General features: G+C 45.6%; 1 protein-coding gene and 1 pseudogene across 1 annotated transcript; both read right to left on the bottom strand.

The window, feature by feature from the left end:
• Window positions 1-646: 646 nt before the first annotated feature.
• On the bottom strand, window positions 647-12066 carry LOC119940047 (vomeronasal type-2 receptor 26-like). Its single transcript, XM_038760102.1, has 7 exons — window positions 12012-12066; window positions 10592-10598; window positions 10211-10502; window positions 6846-6977; window positions 6512-6739; window positions 5346-5469; window positions 647-1566 (listed from the first exon to the last, which is right to left on the bottom strand). The coding sequence occupies exons 1-7, from the start codon at window positions 12064-12066 to the stop codon at window positions 647-649; spliced, it is 1758 nt and encodes a 585-aa protein (XP_038616030.1).
• Window positions 12067-12510: 444 nt separating this feature from the next.
• On the bottom strand, window positions 12511-19999 carry LOC119940046 (annotated as a pseudogene).
• Between the last annotated feature and the right edge of the window lie 2936 nt (window positions 20000-22935).

The following is a 22935-nucleotide window of genomic DNA, read 5'->3' as shown; positions in this document are numbered from 1 at the left end:
GGAACCTGAAAACTAAATAATGCAATAAAAGTGCTTTGTTTTAGAGAGCAAAGACTAGTACTATCGTCCACCTCCCAAAATATAAGAAAATATAAGAATAATGGATGCTCCCAAGGCCTAAACTATGCCATCTCATGATGGGTCCTTCAGAGAGAGTTGAATCACTACAGTTGCATTACTACAGTTAGACCAGCTGCTGGAGGGACCATTAGCTCACCGACTTCAAATCCAAGTTGCCCATACAACCGAAGCACAGGAAAGCAGCTCTGGGTAGGAACACCACAGTGGCTTTATTGGAACAAGCAGCACAGATCCAAGTGTTGTTATGTGAGAGTGCATTTCTCCAAAGTGTTATGGGTAGGGATTGCCTCTATTTGTTGCCGGATTGTACTTTCCAAGCACTTAGTACAGTGCTCTGCACACAGTAAGAGCTCAATAAATACGATTGAGTGAATCAATGAATCATCCAAACAGGAAGTTCAACGAAGACACATCATTAAGACTGATTAGAAAAAAAAAAGGTCAGTACAAGAAATTCAAGTCACTCTTCAGAATTATAACAAAATGGAGTCATTAGACGATTATGAAGTTTTGTGAGGAAGAGGAGTCAAAGGAGCTTACTTTGCCCTGGCCTCAGGAACAATTGTCATGTAGATTTGTTAATGGAATTGGGTTTCCTCAGTAACTGGTCTCGGGTAATCCTTCCAGGCCTCAGCAAGATCACATGGACCTTGGGTCCAAAGATACATCCCAGGAGCCCAGCGCTGGAGGCCAAGATGGAGAAGTTTTCCACAGCCACCATGGCTTTGCCCTTGGTGCTCAGGTAGGTGGGCAGGAACGAGATCCAGACGCTGCAGAACACCAGCATGCTGAACGTGATGAATTTGGCCTCGTTGAAGTTGTCTGGCAGATTTCGGGCCAGAAAGGCCACCGTGAAGCTGACCAGAGCCAGGAAGCCCATGTAGCCCAGGACGAAGTAGAAGGCAGTGATGGAGCCCTCGTTGCACTCAAGAACTACGCGGCCAAACTCAGCCTGCGTGTTGGAGTCAGGGAAAGGGGGAGAGGTTCCCAACCAGACCACGCAGATGGTCACTTGGATCAGGGAACAGATAAGGACGACAGAGTTAGACACTGGGGGACCCAACCATCCCCGGAATCTGCTCCCCGGCTTGGTGGCCCGGAAGGCCAGAACCACTGTGATAGTTTTGGCCAGCCCCGAAGCCACAGCCATGGAGAATATGATGCCGAAGGCAGTTTGTCTAAGGAGGCAGGTCGCTCTGCTGGGGCAGCCGATGAAGATGAGGGAGCAGAGGAAGCAGAGCAAGAGGGAGATGAGGAGGATGTAGCTGAGGCCGCGGTTGTTGGCTCTGACGATGGGCGTGTCCCGGTACTTGGTAAAGATCCCCAAGGTCAGGACTGTAATCAGGGAGAAAGAAAGAGCTGTAGAAACCAGAACAATCCCCAGCGGCTCGTCGAAAGAGAGGAAAATCGTGACTCTGGGGAGGCAGTCATCTCTCTGCTCATTGGGATACTCATCGTCAGGGCACTTCCAACAGTGAGCCGCGTCTGAAAGGCAAAGTCCTACATAACAATTTGCCCCACAATAGAGTTAAGAGACATGATTCCTGCCTTATAGGAACTGTATTCTAGGTGGGGAGACAGACTTGAAATAAAGTACAGAAAAGATGAAGACATGAATGGAAAGATGGCTATGTGGATGAGTAGGGTGCTTAAATAATAGGGTCAGTAAGTGCGCATAATTACTAAGTTTGGGTATGAATGCAAATTTATTAGGGTGGGTGTGTTTACATTTCAAAATGCTAGATGGGACAACATAGAAAGGAAATATAATCTGGGAAGACTTCCTATAGGAAGTGGGGAGAGAATTGAGAAGGGTTTTGCATGTAAGGGGAGTTGAGATTGGGCAGATTTGAAGGAGAAAAGAATTCCAGAGGGGAACGAGGGCACGAAGAAGAAGTCCGCCGTGAGATCAATCCATCAATCGTATTGAACAGTTTCTGTTCAAACTAAGTGCTTGGTATTGTACAATACAGTAGAGAGAGCTAGCAGATGCTCTCCCTGCCTTCTAGGAGCCTACAGCCTACAAGAGAGATGGGAATGAGGCCAACCTGATTAAATTGTATTTGCTCCCAGAATTTAGAACAGTGTTTGACACATTGTAAGTACTGAACAAATGCCATAAAGAAAGAAAGAGGGGGAAAAAGTAGTTTAGTTTGAGAGAAACGGCGTGTGGAAGATGGAGTATAGTGTGAGAACATATTTAAGTAAGAGGGAGACAACTGATAGGATTCCTTAAATCTGATGGTCAGGAGCTTGCTGTTCAGTAACAGACAGTTATTCAGGTTCAGATACAAACTCAGGCAGAAACAATATACTAAGTTGATTAACCCTATAACCTCAGAAATGTAAACTGGGAAGGAACCAGAGCTGATCCCCTAGAGAAATATAAAAGCCAGTTTGAACAGGAAAGGCTAGTGGAAAAACCACAGAACAAGAATTTAGGAAAACTCTGTCTTAATCACAACTCCACCACATTCCTATTGCGAGACCTTCTCTGTGCCCCAGTTTCCTCCTCTGTAAAATTGGGAGTGAATACCTGTTCTCCCTCCCCATTAAACTGGGAACCCCATGTGGCACAGGAAGTGTCTAATAGATTACTTTGGCGTTTAGGACTTTATTTGGCAAATGGCAGGAGGTTAACAAATGCCACTATTAGTGATATTGTCTTTATTATTATTCATTTATTCAATCAATCGTATTTATTGAGCGCTTTCTGTGTGCACAGCACTGTACTAAGCGCTTGGGAAGTACAAGTTGGCAACATACAGAGACGGTCCCTACCCAACAACGGGATCACAGTCTACTTCACGCTGCTGCCCGGATTGTCTGTGTCCAGAAACGCTCTGGGCATGTTACTCCCCTCCTCAAAAATCTCCAGTGGCTAGCACTCAATCTCCACATCAGGCAGAAATTCCTCACCCTGGGCTTCAAGGCTCTCCATCACCTCGCCCCCTCCTGCCTCACCTCCCTTCTCTCCTTCTACAGCCCTCCCCGCACCCTCTGCTCCTCTGCCGCTAATCTCCTCACCGTGCCTCATTCTCGCCTGTCCTGCCATCGACCCCCAGCCCACGTCATCCCCCGGGCCTGGAATGCCCTCCCTCTGCCCATCCGCCAAGCTAGCTCTCTTCCTCCCTTCAAGGCCCTACTGAGAGCTCACCTCCTCCAGGAGGCTTTCCCAGACTGAGCCCCTTCCTTCTTCTCCCCTCGTCCCCCTCTTAATCCCACATCTTACCTCCTTCCCTACAGCACCTGTATTTATGTATATATGTTTGTACATATTTATTACTCTGTTTATTTTACTTGTACATATCTATTCTATTAATTTTATTTTGTTAGTATGTTTGGTTTTGTTCTCTGTCTCCCCATTTTAGACTGCGAGCCCACTGTTGGGTAGGGACTGTCTCTATATGTTGCCAACTGTACTTCCCAAGCGCTTAGTACAGTGCTCTGCACACAGTAAAATCTCAATAAATACGATTGATTGATTGATAGAGGGGGGAGACAGACAACAAAACAAAACGTGTGGACAGGTGTCAAGTCATAAGAATAAATAGAAGTAAAGCTAGATGCACGTCATTAAAATAAATAGAATAGTAAATATGTACAAGTAAAATAAATAGAGTAATAAAACTGTACAAGCATATATACAGGTGCTGTGGGGAGGGGAAGGAGGTATGGCGGGGAGGATGAGGAGGGGGTGAGGAAAGAGGGGGCTCAGTCTGGGAAGGCCTCCTGGAGAAGGTGAGTTATCGGTAGGGCTTTGAAGGGAGGAAGAGAGCTAGTCTGGTGGATGTGCAGATGGAGGGCATTCCAGGCCAGGGGAAGGACATAGGTCGGGGGTCGATGGAGGGACAGGCAAGAACGAGACACAGTGAGGTGGTAAGTGGCAGAGGAGTGGAGGGTGCGGGCTGGGCTGTAGAAGGACAGAAAAAGTGAGGTGTACTGCTGCCACTGATGTAACATAGACTAGATTGGGAGAAGACTGGAAGCCAGGAGGCCAGAAGAGAGGGTATTACAGCTCGTGTGGGTAGGAAACATGTCTGTTAATACTTTTGTATTGGACTCTCCCAGGTCCTTAGTACACTGCTCTGCACCTTTTAAACATTCAGTAAATGCCAATAATTGATTAATCAACTGAATTTATTGAGTACTTACTAGGTGCAGAGCACTGTACTAAGTGCTTGGGAAAGTCCAGTGCAACAGAATTGGAAGACACGTTCTCTGACCATGACACATTTACAGTCTAGAGGATGACAATGATTGGCAAGTGAGCAATTAGATTATGATTCCAGGATTCTGGCTATAAGGTGGAGGTGAAGGGAAGTTTCTTTGGGCTATTACTGAGAAAGAATTGGCAGAAGTTTCAGAGGGCTTGGATTTGGGGACAGAATAAAAGATTACTCCATGGCTGTGTTATCACCCCATTCCCAGCCCCACAGCACTTATCGTCATATCCTTGGATTCTAAAATTTCCCCCATCTGTAATTTATTTTCATGTCCACCTCCCCTTTTAGACTGTAAACTCCCTGTGGGGAAGGCCCGGGACTGTGTCGACAAATTCCATTGTATATTACTCCCCCAAGTGCTTAGTACAGTTCTGTGTACACAGTAAACGCTCAACCAATACCATTGATTGATTGATTAATTTATCATTTGGCAGAGAGGCTGTGGAGTTGTCAACAGTGATGTGAAAGGGATGGGGAGAGCTTAGGTAGATGACATGCCCATCATGGCCTTGATGTTAGGGGCAGGCTGATACATCGGTGGTGCTTTCAATTTCAGCAGTCTACAAGAAGCAGCATGGCCTAATGGATAGAGCAAGTGCTTGAGAGACAGAAGACGTGGGTTTTAATTCTGTCTCTGCCACTTGCCTTTTATGTAAACTTGGGCAAGTGACTGGATTTATCTGTGCACCAGTTTCCTCAATTGTAATATGGGGATTAAGACTGTGAGCCCCATGTGGGATATGGACTGTGTTTATTTAACCTGATCAGATTGTTTCTAACCCAAGGCGTAGTACAAATAATATTAATCATAATTATACAGTGCTTGACATATAGAAAGCACTTAACAAATGCTAATTTAAAAATGTGGAGTCTTCATCGCTGCTCTCCAGAATTCAGTTTAGAGAGCCAGATGGTGTGAGTCAACTTGGTGTGCCCAAAACAGACACCGTGGTGATTGAATAGAAATTCCAGAGACATTGATAAAGGCAGTCAGCAGTGCCCAGGCCACTGGATGCCTGGTTCTCTGCAGACTCTTACCTGTCTGGTTGGAGATCTCATCCTTGAGGCACGGGGTACAATCATAGCAGCAGACGGCCTTCCTCTCCCGTGCTGCTTTCTTGAATCCAGGGAGGCAGCTCTCACTGCATGTGGACTGAGGCATCTGAGCATTGAGATAGGAAAGGGCAACATCGAAGTCCCTCTTAAATGCTCCCCTCCTCCCAGCTGGCCTATGTCCGCTAACGATGCTGACATCCCCAAACCCAGAATCTTGGATTCAGCCTCAGCTTCTCACTGCCATTCTGCTCTCATATCCAATTGACTGGCAGAACCAGTTGATTTTTCCTAAAATAAATCTCACACTGGGGCCCTTTCTCTCCAACAAAACAGTCCCTTCCTTGGTTGTAAGACTCATCCTATCAGGACTGAAGGGAAATGCCATTCACACGACATATCCCCTCTCTTCAAAACCTCTAATGATTACACAATTTCCACCGCATTTCAAAAAACAGGTATTCGTTTAACACTTATTACATGCCAGACTCTGTACTAAGCACTGGGGCAGATTCAGCCCAATCAGTTTGGGACACAGTCCACGTCCCGCATGGGGTTCATAGTCTTGATCCCCATTTTTCAGATGAGGTAACTGAGACTCAGAGAAGTTAAGTGACTTGCCCAAGGTCACACAGCAGACAAGTAGTTGAGACAGGATTAGAACCCAGGTCCTCTGGCTCTCAGGCCCTTGGTCTACCATATCATTTTTCCACACTTGAACCGTGTGGCCAGGGAGAAATGTCATTACTGAATCATACACAACTGGACTGCAGCACCAGGACTCACATTGTCCTCCTGGACAAAGATCTTCATGGTTAAAGAGGAATGATCATTAACTTCTAATATTCTCCTTCTACATCTTTAAGTTCCCCTTCATCATGGGCCATTGGTCTATGAATTTATTCAAAGCATGCTTTAATTGACTGATATTTTCTTCTGCTACAGCTTTGGTATGAGAAATTCCATAAGCTAAATCCCCCGTGGGCTGAGTGGCTATAGGAGAAGGGTTTTGGAGAGACCAGGTGCCAATCAGAAGAAATAGTGTGTGCGAGGGGAAGGAGAGGTTTTTAGCCAGGGGCAGCTTAGTGGACAGCTGAAGGATTTAGCCGGACTGATAATGCCTTCACACTCAAAACTCTTGCTTTCCTCACCTGGTAGAATCCTGGGTTCCATACAATGGCCTCCTCATTAATGATCAAATCATTCCCCATAGATGCTTGAGGTTTAAACTCTCCGACCTTCACTCGCAGGCACTCAGGAAAATTGTACGGCTGTAAATTAAGTATATCATAACTCGGGACTGATTCAGTCCTTCCATAAGTATCTTGGTGGTCCCCAATGCTGGCGTTGAATGGTCTCTGTCTCAGGAAGGAGTGGAGCTGCCAGAGAGAGAGAGAATAGTGAGAGGTGAAAGAGCACATGGAGAGAGTAGTTGCAAACTGCCCAGAGGGAGCTCTGCCATAGAGGACTGTGGAGGAATCTTACCTGCCACGGAGGGGGCACCATTGTGTCCTCTGGCCCGGACGTTTGCATTTCTGACCTGGACGAAATCATTTCATGAAGCGTGTGTGCCACCTTATACACAGCACTGTACTCATTGTGTTTCAGCCCTGTCAGCTCCATGTCAAAGCTAGGCAGGTTTAGGATGTCATAGCTCTCATTTCCAGAGCAGAGAGCGAACCGTGCGTGTTCAGTATGTTGGGAAGCTTTAAAGACACAGCCTAATCAGGCTTTCCAGAAATCCTTGAGAAAAACATCATTGGGGTACTTTGAAGGGTTAGCTGCACGGAGGAAATCTTGGTATCCAGGCACACCATCCGTGTGGACAGAAAATGACAAAGAACCTATGAAGGAATTTTCAAATTTGTTGTAATTATTATATACACTGTCACCAAAATGAATCGTGTTGACCCAAACCTTCCCGGTAACACCAAACCAACCGACAACCCATTTATACGTGATGAGGGAATCGATGTCACCACAGACAACGGCCACATTGGTCGACAAATCAGTCGTCTTTTTATTCAATATTTGTACTTGTCTTGTGCCATAGTAGTCAGTTTCAGGGATCCTTTCTGTTAAGGCCACACAGACTCCGTGTCTGCTCATCTCCTGTGTCGTCCCGGGTGAATATTTCACCTTGAATGTTATTGGAGACTATCAGGCTGACCCAGGTCCAGCCAAAATGCACCAACAACCGGACTATTCCCTGCTGCTGAGCGGTGTCCCTGGGGGCCACCTGGTAGAGAGAGGGGAACTGCACCGGATCCCTCAGAGAGGCATCAAAGGGGCCGTAGGTGATCTGGATGGAAGACAACGAAGCTCAGTAATTGTTCAAACATTTGGATTTAGAACCACAAAGCAGAATATCGACATGCTGGGAACTGGATTGCAGGAAAACCCCATTGTTATGCAGCATATTGATATGCATTGCTACACCCAGTTAGCATTTTTAATTTGTTTAAAGAAAATTCTCTTTTAAACAAAAGAGCATAAACCAAGTATAATGTATCATAGGAAATAATGTAAAAAAGGTCTAGCCCTCCCCAAGGTTACCCCATAACTATCAAGAAAAATACATATAGCGTTGAAACGCAGTGAAAATGGCAAGAAATATAATTAATGAATTTTCTAATTAACATTGTTCATTAACATATGTGATCACTCAAATTCATGATTTTGATCAGCTATACGTTAACATATGTGTCACATATTAACCCCCTCCACATACACACACACACTTAATTTACATGTGATTGCCCTATTACTAGTACTTCCAATTAATAGTATGAAAATATCATGGGGTCATCATGAAAACCTCTCTCAAAGAAGAGCAGTACAAGAGGGGATCCCTGTATTTGATCACTGAAATACTGTCACTGAAGTTACAGGGCATACGGCAAAATGGCATTGGGCTGAGTCAGGTCAAGGAAGAAAAATGTCACCCCATTCTGATTGCTCTCCCTATTCACCAATATTTCCAGTGCATCATTTCACACCAGACAGCTTTGACATTCCTTAAGCAGAGAGCTCAGTTTTCCCGGGACAAATCAGCCTGCCAAAATCCCTGCCCTTCCCCGCTTCCCATTTCTCAACAGTATGTGCTGCAGATCCCAGGTTTGGCTTTATTCATGATCTTCCCACCCTGATTAATTTCTGATCGCCATCACACCGCGCGGCCTTGCTGCTCCTGGAAGGATCCTCTCCTCAGAGCGCGCCGCCATAGACGCCCGGGACTCCGTTCCCGAGAGGCCCGCCCGCCATCACACCGCGTGGCCCCCGCTGCTCCAGGAATGATCCTCTCCTCAGAGGGCCCCCATAGACGCCCGGGACCCCGTTCCCAAGAGGCCCGCCCGCCATCACACCGCATGGACCCCGCTGCTCCCGGAAGGATCCTCTCCTCCGAGCGCCAGAGAGGCCCGCCATAGACCCCCGGGACTTTGTTCCTGAGAGACCCACCCGCCATCACACCGCGTGGCCCCAGGTGCTCCCGGAAGGCTCCTCTCCTCCGAGCACCGCCATAGACGCCTCCTGCTTCCACCCCCACCCACTTAAGCGACCTTCCTTATAGTGCCCCCCAACCCCCCTTCCCGGTCCGGTCCTGACTGACTCCCCGCCCCCACCCCGGGAAAAAGGCCCTTATTATCACCAAGTTACATTAACGACAAACTCATTCGCACCTACTCAGCCTTCCTGTCCCGCCATCGACCCCCGGCCCACGTCCTCCCCCGGGCCTGGAATGCCCTCCCTCTGCCCATCCGCCAAGCTAGCTCTCTTCCTCCCTTCAAGGCCCTACTGAGAGCTCATCTCCTCCAGGAGGCCTTCCCAGACTGAGCCCCTTCCTTCCTCTCCCCCTCGTCCCCCTCTCCATCCCCCGCATCTTACCTCTTTCCCTTACCCACAGCACCTGTATATATGTATATGTGTTTGTACATATTTATTACTCTATTTATGTATTTATTTTACTTGTACCTATCTATTGTATTTATTTTATTTTGTTAGTATGTTTGTTTTTGTTCTCTGTCTCCCCCTTCTAGACTGTGAGCCCACTGTTGGGTAGGGACTGTCTCTATATGTTGCCAGTTGTACTTCCCAAGCGCTTAGTACAGTGCTCTGCACACAGTAAGCTCTCAATAAATACGATTGATTGATTGATTGATCTCGTGCCAGTCACTGGCCCCAGTGGGAGAGATGACAGAGCCAGGGCCTGGAAGCCACAAAGCCAGTCCATCTCCCTCTCAGGAACATTCTCTTCTCCAGGTCACTGGGGGCCCAGTCACCCCTGGGGGGTAATTGCACCTTGGAACCCTAGGTTCTTCATATTCTGCTGTAGAAATTCCTTCCGTGGCCACCAAAATAGAGGGACCAGTCCCTTTTCCCCACACAAGGATGTGTAGCAAAAAGGCCAGACCCCACTTTCTATCTCCTTCTGCACAACAGAACAGGACAAGTCTCAGTGGGTACCACTGCTCTGTTTCCCAACCCCCGGCAGAAAGATTCAGGGACCAGGACTCCAGCACAGAAAAGGGCTTTCCAGTTTCTCCCTCTTTTGGCTGTCCCTGCCTAACAAGCACACAAACATTTCACACCAGAATCATCACCCAGCAAATTCTTGAACCAAAGGAGCAGAGGAAAGGCAGGAAACCTCGAACTTATAGGAGAAACAAACTGAGATTTCTGAATCCCTCTCTGCAGATCAGGCAGAGGATGGTCCTGACAACACAACTGTGGGAATCTGGAGAAATTCTCCCAAAGAAGTAGCCGTTTCCAGACCTGGTTGTTGGGGGGAGAGATTGAGGGGACATCTACTGCATTAGGGCAGTGATTAGGACTAAGCAGAGATTCCCTACCTGGGGGAACTTGTGGAATCCGATGACGCTGGCCATGGCAACGGACAAGGTAGACCTGATTCCCCCGATGACGGCCACCAATTTACGCCTCCCCTCGCAGCTGTAATTGGGAATTGTCCGGCCCGCTCCCGAGAGCAAGACCAGAGACTGCTCTATGGCCAGCCTCTCCCGGAATAGATTATCGGAGATGTGGAATCCCAAGGAGACCTTGGGCAGGAGGCTGGGGTCTTTGTTGATCTGCTCCATGGCAAACACCAGGGCCAGGACGTGATGGTTATGTTGGGAAATGTGGCTATAAGGAAGAAGGGAGAGAATTCTCACAGCCCTGTTCCAGGTGTTGTTGGAGTGGGGTTCGAAGTGTCGGAGGGTAGGGACTGAGACCTGGAGACTGGGAACATCAGGGATGAGGGTTATTAGGGCCTGAGAAGTAAGAGGCTGAGGAGGGTGTGGGCTGCAGTTTGTGTACATTGAGCCTGTCTTTGCGAGGAGGGAGAGCAAAGCAGTCTCTGCCTAACTGTGTAAGGGGCCTGGGGGAATTCTGAAAGAGCCATAATGAACTGCTGCCTCCACTTCGGCACTAAAAATCAACCAGACTCGTGGAAGACAGCGAGAAGAGAAGCAGGTAGAGAGACAATGGAGCGGGGAGAACGGTCAGCAAAGGTGGCAGGGAAAACAGCATTTGCGAGTGAAATCGAAGAATGAACTCATTCAAAAACTGTGGCAGGCAAGATGCCTGCTGTTTCCGCCTTTCACTTCCTGCACCCATACCATCTCACAGAGAAGCAGCGTGGCTCAGTGGAAAGAGCACGGGCTTTGGAGTCAGAGTTCATTGGTTCAAATCCCGGCTCTGCCAAATGTCAGCTGTGTGACTTTTGGCAAGTCACTTAACTTATCTTTGCCTCAGTTACCTCATCTGTAAAATGGGGATTAAGACTGTGAGCCCCTCGTGGGACAAGATGATCACCATGGAATCTCCCCAGCGCTTAAAACAGTGCTTTGCACATAGTAAGCGCTTAATGAATGCCGTTATTATTATTATTGTTGTTATTAGAAGAAACAGCTCAGGCCTCTGATGCAAACCTCTGGAAATATCTCAGACAAGAGTGATTATTATGTCTCAAGCCCAAGGCACAGAAACCCTGGTGCCTGGATATTTGCTTCCTCCTTGAAATTTGATATGAGATTTCCAGCAATGTTTGCATCATTTGAGAAAATTTCAATTGAAATCCCAATAGGTTACAAACCGGGAGTGTTGAAACTGAGTTTTGAATGCATCACTAACCACAGCCTCATATAATGTAACAAAGTGTTAGATCATTTTTTAGAATTCACTCATGCTTATCTCAGCCACATTCCCATGCATATGACTGCGATCTCACTATTACCAATAATTGGAATATCAATAAGGTGTGGGGGGTGGGAAATGGGAAGAGAATGGATATGAACAGATTAGTCAAAACACTGCAGTACACGTAGTTTGAAGGAAGACAACATGAACGTGAAGAAATGAAATGAAGATCAGCTAGTGTAGTAATGGTATTTATTTATTTATGGGGTAAGAACGATTTTTCGTAACGAGTTGGGATTAAAAAAAGCATAAATACGAATGAACAGATTAAGACACACACCAGAGGTCCCAAAGGTCTCACTGTTTAGGTTCAGGAGGACAGACTTTCAAAATGAGAAATAAATCAGAAGCATTGAGCAGCAGACAGTGGCAAACCCAGAAAAGGAAATGGTTCCATGGCAAGGGCTGAGTTGGGCTGTTGTGTGAAGGAAGGATGAGTTCTGATGGAATCACTTGTGTATGGCTGCAATATCCCTGTGCTGGTTGTAAAGACCGTCAATTTCTCCATATCGGAAAGAAATCATAGGATGTCATGGACCCTCAGGGGGATTTGAAAGATGTATGGATCTAGAGTGAACATCAACTCACCTTCTCCAAATCTATGGTAGCACTTTAACCGAAGAATCAAAAAGCAGCTCTCAGTGACAGTGTTGTGAGGGCCGTATTGGAAGCAGAAACTTAGCTTCCTGTACCAACATGAATAACGATTGCAACCTTTTTATAGTAATAAATTAAATTAAAGAATAAATAAAGCAGATAGTAGCCAGGAGTATTTTTTTAATGATGGCAAAGATATTTATAGATTTCTGTTCCAAAGTACATTGAAATATGTATTAAGAATGCCTTGTATCTGAGCAGAGTTGGAACAATATAGAGGCCCTCCAAAACCTAAATTTCGAGAGGGGAAGTGGGGGAACATTAGTTTACGTTGCATTAGTCTATGGGACAAATATCAAGGGGATTGAATGCCGATATTGGGTTTCCTCAGTAACTGGTACCAGGTGTTCCTATCCGGCCTCAGCAGGATCACATAGACCTTGAACCCAAAGATACAGCCCAGGAGCCCAGCGCTGGAGGCCAAGATGGAGAAGATCTCCATGGCCACCATGTCCTTGCCCTTGGTGCTCAGGTAGGTGGGCGGGAAGGAGATACAAATGCGGCAGAACACCAGCATACTGAACATGATGAATTTGGCCGCGTTGAATGTGTCCGGAGGATTCCGGGCCAGAAAGGCCACTGTGAAAGTGACTAGGGCCAGGAAGCCCATGTAGCCCAGGACGCAGAAGAAGGCAGTGATGAAGCCCTCGTTGTACTCAAGAACGACGTGGCCAAACCCAGCCTGCGTGTTGGAGTCAGGGAAAGGGGGAGAGGTCCCCAGCCAGACCCCGCAGATGGTCACTTGGATCAGGGAGCAGACGAGGACGACAAAGCTACTTATTCGGGGACCTATCCATCCCCAGAAACTGCTCCCTGGCTTGGTGGCCCGGAAGGCCAGGACCATTGTGATAGTTTTCGGCCAGCACCGAAGCCACGGCCATGGAGAATATGATGCTGAAGGCAGTTTGTGGGAGGAGGCAGGACGCTGTGCTGGGGCTCCCAATGAAGATGAGGGAGCAGAGGAAGGAGAACATTTGGGAGATGAGGAAGATGTAGCTGAGGCCGCGGTTGTTGGCTCTGACGATGGGCGTGTCTCGTTGCCGGATAAAGATCCCCAAGATCAGGGCTGTGATCAGGGAGAAGGAAAGAGTCGAACAAACCAGCACGATCCCCAAATGCTCATCATAGGAGAGGAAAGTCATGACTCTGGTGAGGCGGCGATCTCTCTGCTTACTAGGATATTCATCGTCAGGGCACTTCATACAGTGAGTTGCATCTGTAAGGGATATACATATCTATTTGCCCCCACTATAGAGTTAAGAGATATGCTTTCTGCCTTGAAGGAACTGTAGTCTAGCTGGGGAGACAGACATGAAATAAAGTGGAGAAAGGAAGAAGATAAGATTGGAAAGATGGATATATGGATGAGTAATGATAATAATAATAATAATAATTGTGGTATTTGTTAAGTGCTTACTATGGGCTAGTCCCTTTATGAGAAACAGCTTGGCCTAGTAAATAAAGCATGGGCCTTGGAATCAGAAGGATGCGAGTTAACGTTCCAGCTCTGCCACTTCTCTGCTGTGAGACTTTTAGCAAGTCAATTAACTTCTCTTTGCCTCCGTTATTTATTATGCTAAATGGGGATTGAGAGCGTGTGCCCCCTGGGCTGCATGGACTGTGTCCGATCTGATTAGTTTGTTTCTCTCATCACATAGCACAGTGAGTAGCACATAGGAAGGGCATTACCAAACCATAAAAATGCAGATTTATCACTAGTTGCTATGTAGAATTCAGTGTAGATGGTAAGACAGTGGGAGTGAATGCTGTGTGCTCAACAGCCACCATGGTGATTCGATAGACATTCCAGAATCATTGATATGGTCAGTCACCTTTGCACTGGCCACTGGATGCCTGGTTCCCTCAGACCTTTACCTGTCTGGTTGGAGATCTCGCCCTCGGGCCACAGGGTACAATCGTAGCAGCAGATGGCCTTCCTGTCCAGAGCAGTTTTCCTGAATCCATGGAGGCAGGTTTTGCTGCACACGGAATGAGGAGGGGTCTGAGAATCAGTAAGGAAAGGATAATGTAAGAGGCCCCTTTAAGACGTCCCTTCCTTCCAACTTACCCAGTTCCGCTGACAGCACTGACATCCTCAAATCCTGAATCTTGGTACCATCACTAGGTAATCAGTGGAATTCCTCTCTCACATCCAATCTTTTGCTAGAACCTGTTCATTTTTCCTCAGAAACATTACTCAGATCAGGCCTTTTCTCTTGAGCCGAACAGCCCCTTCAGTAATGACAATAAAAATACTAACACTAGTTATAGCAATATTATAATTATTGTATTTGTTAAGTACTCACTATTTCCCAAGCAAAATACTAAGCTCTTGGGCAGATCCAAAATACTCCAGGTGGATTCATTTCCTGTCCCACTTGGAGTTTATAGTCTAAATAGGAGGGAGTAGAATTTAATCACCATATTACAGATGAGAAAATTGAGGCAGGGAGAAGTGAAGTCACTTTCCCAGGGTCACACAAAAGGCAAGTGGTAGAGACGGAGATAGAACTCAGATCCTCTGACTCCCAGGTCCATGAAACTTCCTCTACACTCTGCTATCAATTAAATGTTCAATTGAAATGCCTTAGTCTTTGCCCCATAGAAATGCCTCAAAAGAATCCCACCTCAGGATATCTATAGAGAAATGTGAATCGAGAAATGCAGGCCATCTGTGGGGACATGAAAGTTTACTCAGAGTACCTGAACAGCAAAAGGTCAATAGGTTTCTCTTTTGTTGGTATGTTTGGGGTTGCTTTTTTGGGTTGGTTTTTTGCGTTTTAGGGTTTGGTTTCATTTGTCAAGGATTTTCTGGTTAGAAATGGTAGGAGCACAGATATTGCTAGTGGAGTCCATAGGGGAGACCTGGAAAATATTTTCCCAAAGACAGTAAGAAGGTAAGACCTTGACCAAACGATGTTGTTAGTCCCCACGAACTATGAGACCAGGGGAAATATTATTACTGAATCAGATTCAACTAAGGTCTCTGTCCAAGGGAGCAGCGCCAGGACTCGTGGAAGGACCATATTCTGGTTATCCTCGTGGACAAGAACCCCAAGACTAAAGATGAATGATCATCAATGTCTAATATGCCCTTTCTAGATCCTTACTTTCCCCCCCATGATGGGAGATTGGCCTTTCTGTTGTTAAAAATTCCATAGGCACCACCCCCAGGGAATTGAGAAGTGATGGGGAGAGAGTTTGGGAGATTGTCAATAAGGTGACCACATACCAGTCAGACGAAATAGGTGTGGGAGCAGGCGAGGAGGGGCTTACTCAGAAGCAGAGGCCCTCCCCCTTTGTGGACACTTGGGGATGTGGGGGATGATCAAAGGTTTAGTTGACTTGATAATGCCTTCACAACAGAAACTGTCTCTTTCCTCACCTGGTGGAATACTAAACTCCACACAATGGCCTCTTTGTTAATGATCAGGTCATTTCCTTCAGATGCCTGAGGCTTAAACTCTCCGAGCTTCACTCATTTCAACTTCTCCCATTGGGGTTCCTGTAAATTTAGTATATCATATCTTAGGGCTGACTGAGTTTTTCCATCAATGTATTGCTGACCGACCACCAGTGCTGGCGTTGAACTGATGCTGCTAGTTCAGGAACGGGTGGAGCTGCCATGGAGAGAGTGTAGTGAGAAATGAAAGGACAAAGAAACTTGCATGACAGAGAGAAGTTGCAAACTGCACGGAGAGAGCTCTGCCGCAGGGGAATGTCGGGGACTCTTACCTGCCATGGATGGGGCACCACTGTGTCCTCTGTCCCGGACATTTCCCTTTCTGACCTGGATGAAAGCACTTCATGAAGCCCACGGGCCACGCTATACATAGCACTGTACAAAATGAGCTTTATCCCAGTCAGCTCCATGTCACTGTTCTGTAAGCCTAGGATGACAAAGCTCTCATTTCCTATACAGGCTTTGTTACTTGTAGGGTCTGTATGCTGTGATGCTTGAAAGTCACAGGCTATTCGAGCTTGCCAGATATCCTTGAGAAAAACGTCACTGGGGTACTTAGACGGGTTAACTGCTAGGAGGAAATCCTTAAAATGAGGCATATCATCGTAGTGGATGGAGAATGACAAAGAGCCCCTGAAAGAATTGCCCCTTAGGTGATAATCGTTACTCACAGTGTCATCAAAGTGAGCCGTGTTGACCCAAACCTTACCGATAACATCAAACCAACAGACAACCCATTTAAACATGATGAGGGAGTCGATGTCACCATAGACAATGGACACATTGGCTGACAAATCATTAATCGTTTGATACAATACTTGGACATCCTTTGTGTCATAGTAGTCAGTCTCAGGAATCCATTCTGTTAAGGCCACACAGACTACGTGTCTGCTCATCTCCTATGTCAGGTGTCTGGTGAAGGTTTTACCTTCAATGTTATTGGAAACAATGAGACTGACCCAAGTCCAGCCAAAATGCAGCAACAACAGAACTATTCCGCACTGCTGAGTGGTGTCCCTGGGGGCCATCTGATAAAGGGAGGGAACTGTGCCGAATTCCTCAGGGAGGCATCGAAGCGTCCGTAAATGATCTGGATGAGAAACAACAAAGTTCAGTTATCGCTTAAGCATTTGGATTTGGAGGCATAAAGTAGAACATTGACATGGTAAGAACTGGATTTCAGGCCAACAGCTTTGTTATGCAGCTAATCAATATGCATTGCTATGCCCAGTTGGCATTTTTAATCTCTCTAAAGAAAGTTCTGTATTACCAAAAGAGCATCACCCATCACCCAATGTCATTTTTGATGGGAAATTAAGTAAAGCAAGTTGATGCCATCCCAAGATTTCCCCCCAAATTCATCAAAACAGTACACGTGTATCCCCTCAAGCAATTAAAATGTATATTATATATATTTATATATATATGTATCTATATGTATATATTATTAATGTATTCAATATATTATATAAATTCTATAAATATATTATATTATATTTAATATATTATCCGGACATTAGAGCGGTCAAGGAATTCCCAGCCTCCCCTTTCTCGGGACGTCTCTCTACCCAAGAACAAACCAAATATTCGAAACCGGAATATTCATCCAGTGACATGTGGAAAGAAGCAGTGGAAAGGCAGGAAACATCTAACTGATATGAGAAACGAACGTATATCCCTGCAGATTTCCGAGTTGCTCTCGACAGTTAGGTCATAAAATGCACCCTGACAACTCAATTTAGTAAGTTGCAGAATTTTTCTAAAAATAATTACCTATTTCCAGACCTCGGCTTGTGGGGAAGGGTTTAGGGAGCATTGAGTATAATACAGTGATAGCGATTACGACTAGGTTGAGATGCCCTACCTTGTGGAATCCGATGACGTTGGCCATGGCATGGACAAGGTCGACCTGATTCCCCGGATGACGGCCACCAATTTACGCCACCCCTCGCAGCTGTAATCGCGAACTGTCCGGCCTGGGCCCGAGAGCAGGATCAGAGACAGGGCAAAAAGCAGGACCAGGACGTGCTGGTTATGTTTGGAAACGCGGCTAAAAGGAAATGGGGAGAGCTCTGTTCCAGGTGTTGTTGGAGTAGAGTTCGAGGGCTTGGTGGTAGGGCTGAGACCTGGGGACTGGGAATATCAGGGATGAGAGTTATTAGGACCTGGGAAGTAAGAGGCTGAGGGGTTGTGTGCTACAGTTTGTTCCCATTGAGCAGAAGCAGCCTGTTGTTACTGGGAGATCAATCAATCTCTGTTTAACAATGCAAGGGGTGCGGGGGAATTCAGAAAGCGCCATAAGGAACTGCTACCTCCTCTCTGGCACTAAAAATCAATCAGACCCGTGGAAGGCAACGAGAAGAACAGCAGGTAGCGAGACAAGGGAGTGGGGAGATCGCTCGGCAAATGTGACAGGAAAAACAGCAATCGTGACAGTGGCAAAGCATGCCCCAATCCCTCCGTCTCTCAGAGAATGGAAATACATCCCTGTTCATCCGTATCCATTTAAAATTTCACACAGACATATTACCAGCGCAAATGACACACGCAAATTTTTTTATCAAACCAAAAAGGATATTTGTTAAATTCTGGCAGATATCCCTCAAACACATTCAGAGCTAAGAGCGCTCCAATCACCAGGTCCCCATCTGTGTAGTACCCCCACGAATATTCCCTGCGCAAGGAGCATTGGCTCCCCGACACAGAGACCGCTGGCATCAGGAGCCGTGAGCAAAGAAGCAAGATCTGCCGCAGCAGCATCAGGACTGCGTGTCCCGGTCCCAGAGCTGTAGCCCTGAGCCTACCCTGAGCTGACGACGATGCTGAGTCCCAGATCACCTGGCTGCTGCAGTCCCATTCAAAACCGATGCCCCCTGCCAGCTATAACGTCCTCTTAAGGGAGCTGGCACAGACTCAGAAACTGACTCGCCCAGGCAAACAGTCTGAGTCCTGGCCAGCCCCAGCGAGGAGCGGTTCAGAGAGCTTTTATAGGCTCTGGGCTGATACTGTGTGAGGAGACCTTTTCACAGGCTCAGATTTCCCCTGATAGGGATGGGGCATAATGGTCTCCTCTTTCTCCTCCCTCCCTTACCTTCTGCTCAAGCAGAAACCACCACAGCCCCGTGCTCTGATTCACTCTCGCGACTGTCTCTGTCGAGAAGACCTGTACCTGGACAAAATAAATCTTCCTCCTTCCCCTCACCCTTCCTTTTTCACCCAGAGTATAAGAAGTGGGGCCGGACTGATCTCACTTAAATTCATGTCCCTGGTTCCAGTAAATTGAATTTTCTCCCACTTTCACTCTCGTTCCTAAATAGCCTGGTCCAACCAGTACTCAGCAAAGCTAGGAAGAGAAGCAGGATCCCTTCCACCTTGCTGTGGAATGAATATGCAGACACCACCAATAGTCTGGATGGAGGTGGGATGCTTACATAACAGCCAAAGTGAAAGGGAGGCTTCTCTCCAAAAGTGAAGAACTTTGGGAATTTATGGTCAAAGAGTTATGCCAAAAGAAAACGATGGAGTGTACAAAAGAAGTCATTGACGAAAACTGGGAAGCTCCATAGGGATTTTAAATTGCAGGCTACAGGCCGGAATGACAAACTCTGATGGAATTTTAACTTGTTTTCCTGAGATTAGATTTATACTCCAACTAGTCTTTCTGGGATCCTCTACCTTTTTCATTGAGAATCTTTTGCGTGGATTTCAAAAAGCAGCTTCATCAGCCTCACCTTATTTGCAGGTGATGATTTTCAGACTTCACAGATTCCTTCATTTTGGTTGCCCAAACCATTCGAGTTCTCTGTCCTGCCTTCTCTATCCAGTCCTGACCTGTCTTTTCTGAGTCCATTTAGGTCTTTTATCAGCTTTTTTACTGCTTACCTCAATCCTTGGGATCAAACTTTTGTCAGCCTTCTTCTAACCACGTTCTGTCCTTATTTCCCGTCCTCAAACTTCCATTTTGGTTTCAGTTGCGTTTTTGGACTACAAAATCTAGCCCGAGGCAGGGTTCAGGGAGAGCTGGGTAGAATCAGAAAGTTCCCGAAAATGAAGCTAGTAGTGAGTACTGTGGAAAGTATCACATGCCAACGAGGTGAGCCTAGTGAAGCACCTGTTTTAAATCCCTGAGTTTCTCAAATAGCTTATGTATAGAGAGTGCCTGACACACTTTTAGACTTTCTGTATGAGGCCTTCTTCTATCCCTAAGGAGGCATGGAACCCAGGATTTTGTAAGTATGGTCTCCAGGATCTACTGTGAGTCACGATCGATATGTTAGCACTACTAAGACCCACCCTCTTTAGATTCTGCTCCCTTCAACATTGCTGTAGAAACAGGACAAACAGTAACTGCCCCAGTAATGTCACAGCAAGGTGCCGGGTAGATAGAGACACCAAACCTGGACAGTGAGCGTTCAGTTAATACCACTAAATGATCAGCTCTAGGCCGAGAGCAAAAGGGGGCAGGGCACTGTCCGTCGACCTGAAATATCACGGGTTTGCCGTCATTCCTGGTGCATGGGAATGGAGCTGGGGCAACTAGGCACCGCTAACCACACTCAAAGTGTCAGGGAGTTTTCCAAGGGAAATCTCTGATTCAGGGAAAACATCTGCAGGTGAAATAGAGGAATGACATGATTCAGAAACTGCAGAAGGCAAAAAGACTTCTCTTCCCTCCTTCTCCTCACCTGTTCATACCATCTCGCAGGGTAGATAGAGTTCTGACCCCAATACAAACCCTTGGAAACATGTTAAACAAACATGGCTTTTGTGTCTCATGCCCAAGCCAACGAAAGTCTAGTGTCTGGATAATTGCTTCCTCCTTAAAATTTGAGATGACATTCCAGCAATGTTTGCATCATTTGAGAAAATGTCCATAGGTCACGAGTCAGGAGAGTGGAAAACACGATTTGAATATATTGTGAACTGAAATCTCATATAATGTAACAAAGCGTTAGATCATATTTAGAATTCACTCATGCCTATCTGAGCCACATTCCCATGCAAATGAATAAGATCTCAGTATCACTAGCAATGGAAATATAAGTAAGGGGGTGGTAGAGGTGGGGGAACACCTGAAGGGAATGGTTATCAATAGATGAGTCGTGAAACTCCAGTATGGGAAATCTGAAAGAAGACCACATGAGCCTGAAGGAAATAAATTATGATCTGATAGTGTAGTAATGATATTTATTATTTGCCTTGGGATGAGAATAATTCTTTGCCAAGAGTCGGTATGAGAGCAAAACAAGTATAAATACAAATGAACAGATATATGAACCCACACACGAGCTCTCTAAAGTCTCACTGTTTAGGTTGGGGAAGACATGCTTTAGAAATGAGAAATAAATTACAATACATTGAGCAACAGACAGTGCCAATCTCAGGACGGGAAATGGTTCAGTGTCAGGGGCTGAGTTGGGTTGCTCTATGAAGGAAGGATGAGTTCTGATGGACTCACTTGCACTTGGCTGCAAAATCCTGATGTTGGTTGTAAAGACCATCAATTTCTCCAAACTGGAAAGAAATCATGGAATGCCATGGGCCCTCGGTGGGATTTGAAAGATGTAAGGGTGTGGGGTCCAGGATTCATGCAATTGTATTTACTCAGTGTTTTCTGTGTGCAGAACACTGTACTAGGCGTTTAGGAGAATAGAACACAGTAATAAACAGTCACATTCCCTGCCCATAACGAATTTACAGTATAGGGGCGGGGAGAAACAGACATCAATAAATATACATAAAATTCCATATATGTCCATAAGTACTGTGGGGCTGGTATAGGGGAAGAGCCAAAGGAGCACGTCAGGGTGGCACAAAAGGGAGTGGGAGATGAGGAAAAGTGGGAATTAGTCTGGGAAAGCCTCTTGGAAGAGATGTGCCTACAATAAGGCTTTGAAGTTGGGGAGAGAGAGACCATCAACTCACCTGCTCCAAAATTGTGGTATTACTCTAAACAAAGAATTGAAAAGCAGCTCGCTGTGACAAAGGCCTTAGCGCCATGTTCGAAACAGAAAACTATCTTCCAGCACCAGTGTGAATAATTCATTCATTCAATCGTGTTTACTGAGCGCTTACTGTGTGAAGAGCACTGTACTAAGAGCTTGGGAAGTACACGTTTGCAAGATACAGAGACGGTCCCTACCCAACAGCGGGCTCACAGTCTAGAAGAATAATGATGGTATCTTTTTCCAAATCACAGTTACACAGTTATCAAAGACTCAGTAGAGCAGAGAAACCATCAGGAGTGATTTTAAATAAACTGACGTCACAGAAATTAATATATATAATGAGTATATATACATTAAATATACATAATCCACACACACACACACACTATATATATATATATATATATATATATATATATATATATATATATATACACACATATATATAAATATAGGTATGTTGATGATACTACCCTACTAGTCAAAAGTGAGGAAGATTTGAAGGGTTTATCATTAAAAGTTATGGAGCGGAGAAAAAAGATGGGCCTGCATTTGAATGTCAAGAAAACAAAGATCATGACAACTGAAGGTTTAAACATATTTATATGAGATGGAGAGAATATTGAAATCGTTGACAATTTTTCTCTCCTGGGATATATACTCAATAATAAAGGAACTACTAGTTCAAGAATACGCCGAAGATTAATGTTAGGAAGACTTGCTATGACAAGCCTTGAAAAAAATCATGTGCTGAAGTAACAATTGCTACAAAAATACAAATGATTAATTCTATGGTGTTTCCAGTGACATTGTATGGAACTGAGAGCTGGAGTGTGAAAAAAACGATAGCAAAACAATCGAGTCTCTGGAAATGTGCAGCTGGAGAAAGCTTTTGCAAATACCATGGGCTGCCCAAAAAACAAACAAATGAGTTTTGGAGCAAATTAAACCAATGTCGTCTTTGGAAGGCCAAATGGCTGGACTTAGAAGAGCAGATTGCAGACACATCACCAGGAGGACAGTTTTTCTCTGGAGAAGACACTAATGCTAGGAAAAGTCCAAGGAAAATGTAGAAGAGGCAGATCAGCAGCTAGATGGATTAGAAACCACAATGATAACGGAAGAGCCGTTTGAAAGGTTACGATTTAAAGCAGTGGATAGGATGTTCTGGGAAACTATATCAATAGAGTCGCTATGAATCGGAAACGACTCAATGACTCATCAGAGTTGGAACATAATGGGGACCTTTCAAAACCAAAATTGTGATAAGGGACGGAGGGGAACATGAATTTACCTAGTACTAGTCAAT

The sequence above is a fragment of the Tachyglossus aculeatus genome, chromosome 18, assembly GCF_015852505.1.
Source record: "Tachyglossus aculeatus isolate mTacAcu1 chromosome 18, mTacAcu1.pri, whole genome shotgun sequence".
In the NCBI taxonomy this organism is placed as follows: domain Eukaryota; kingdom Metazoa; phylum Chordata; class Mammalia; order Monotremata; family Tachyglossidae; genus Tachyglossus; species Tachyglossus aculeatus.
Note: the sequence above shows the minus strand (reverse complement) of the source record. Positions and strands in the feature narration are given on the sequence as shown.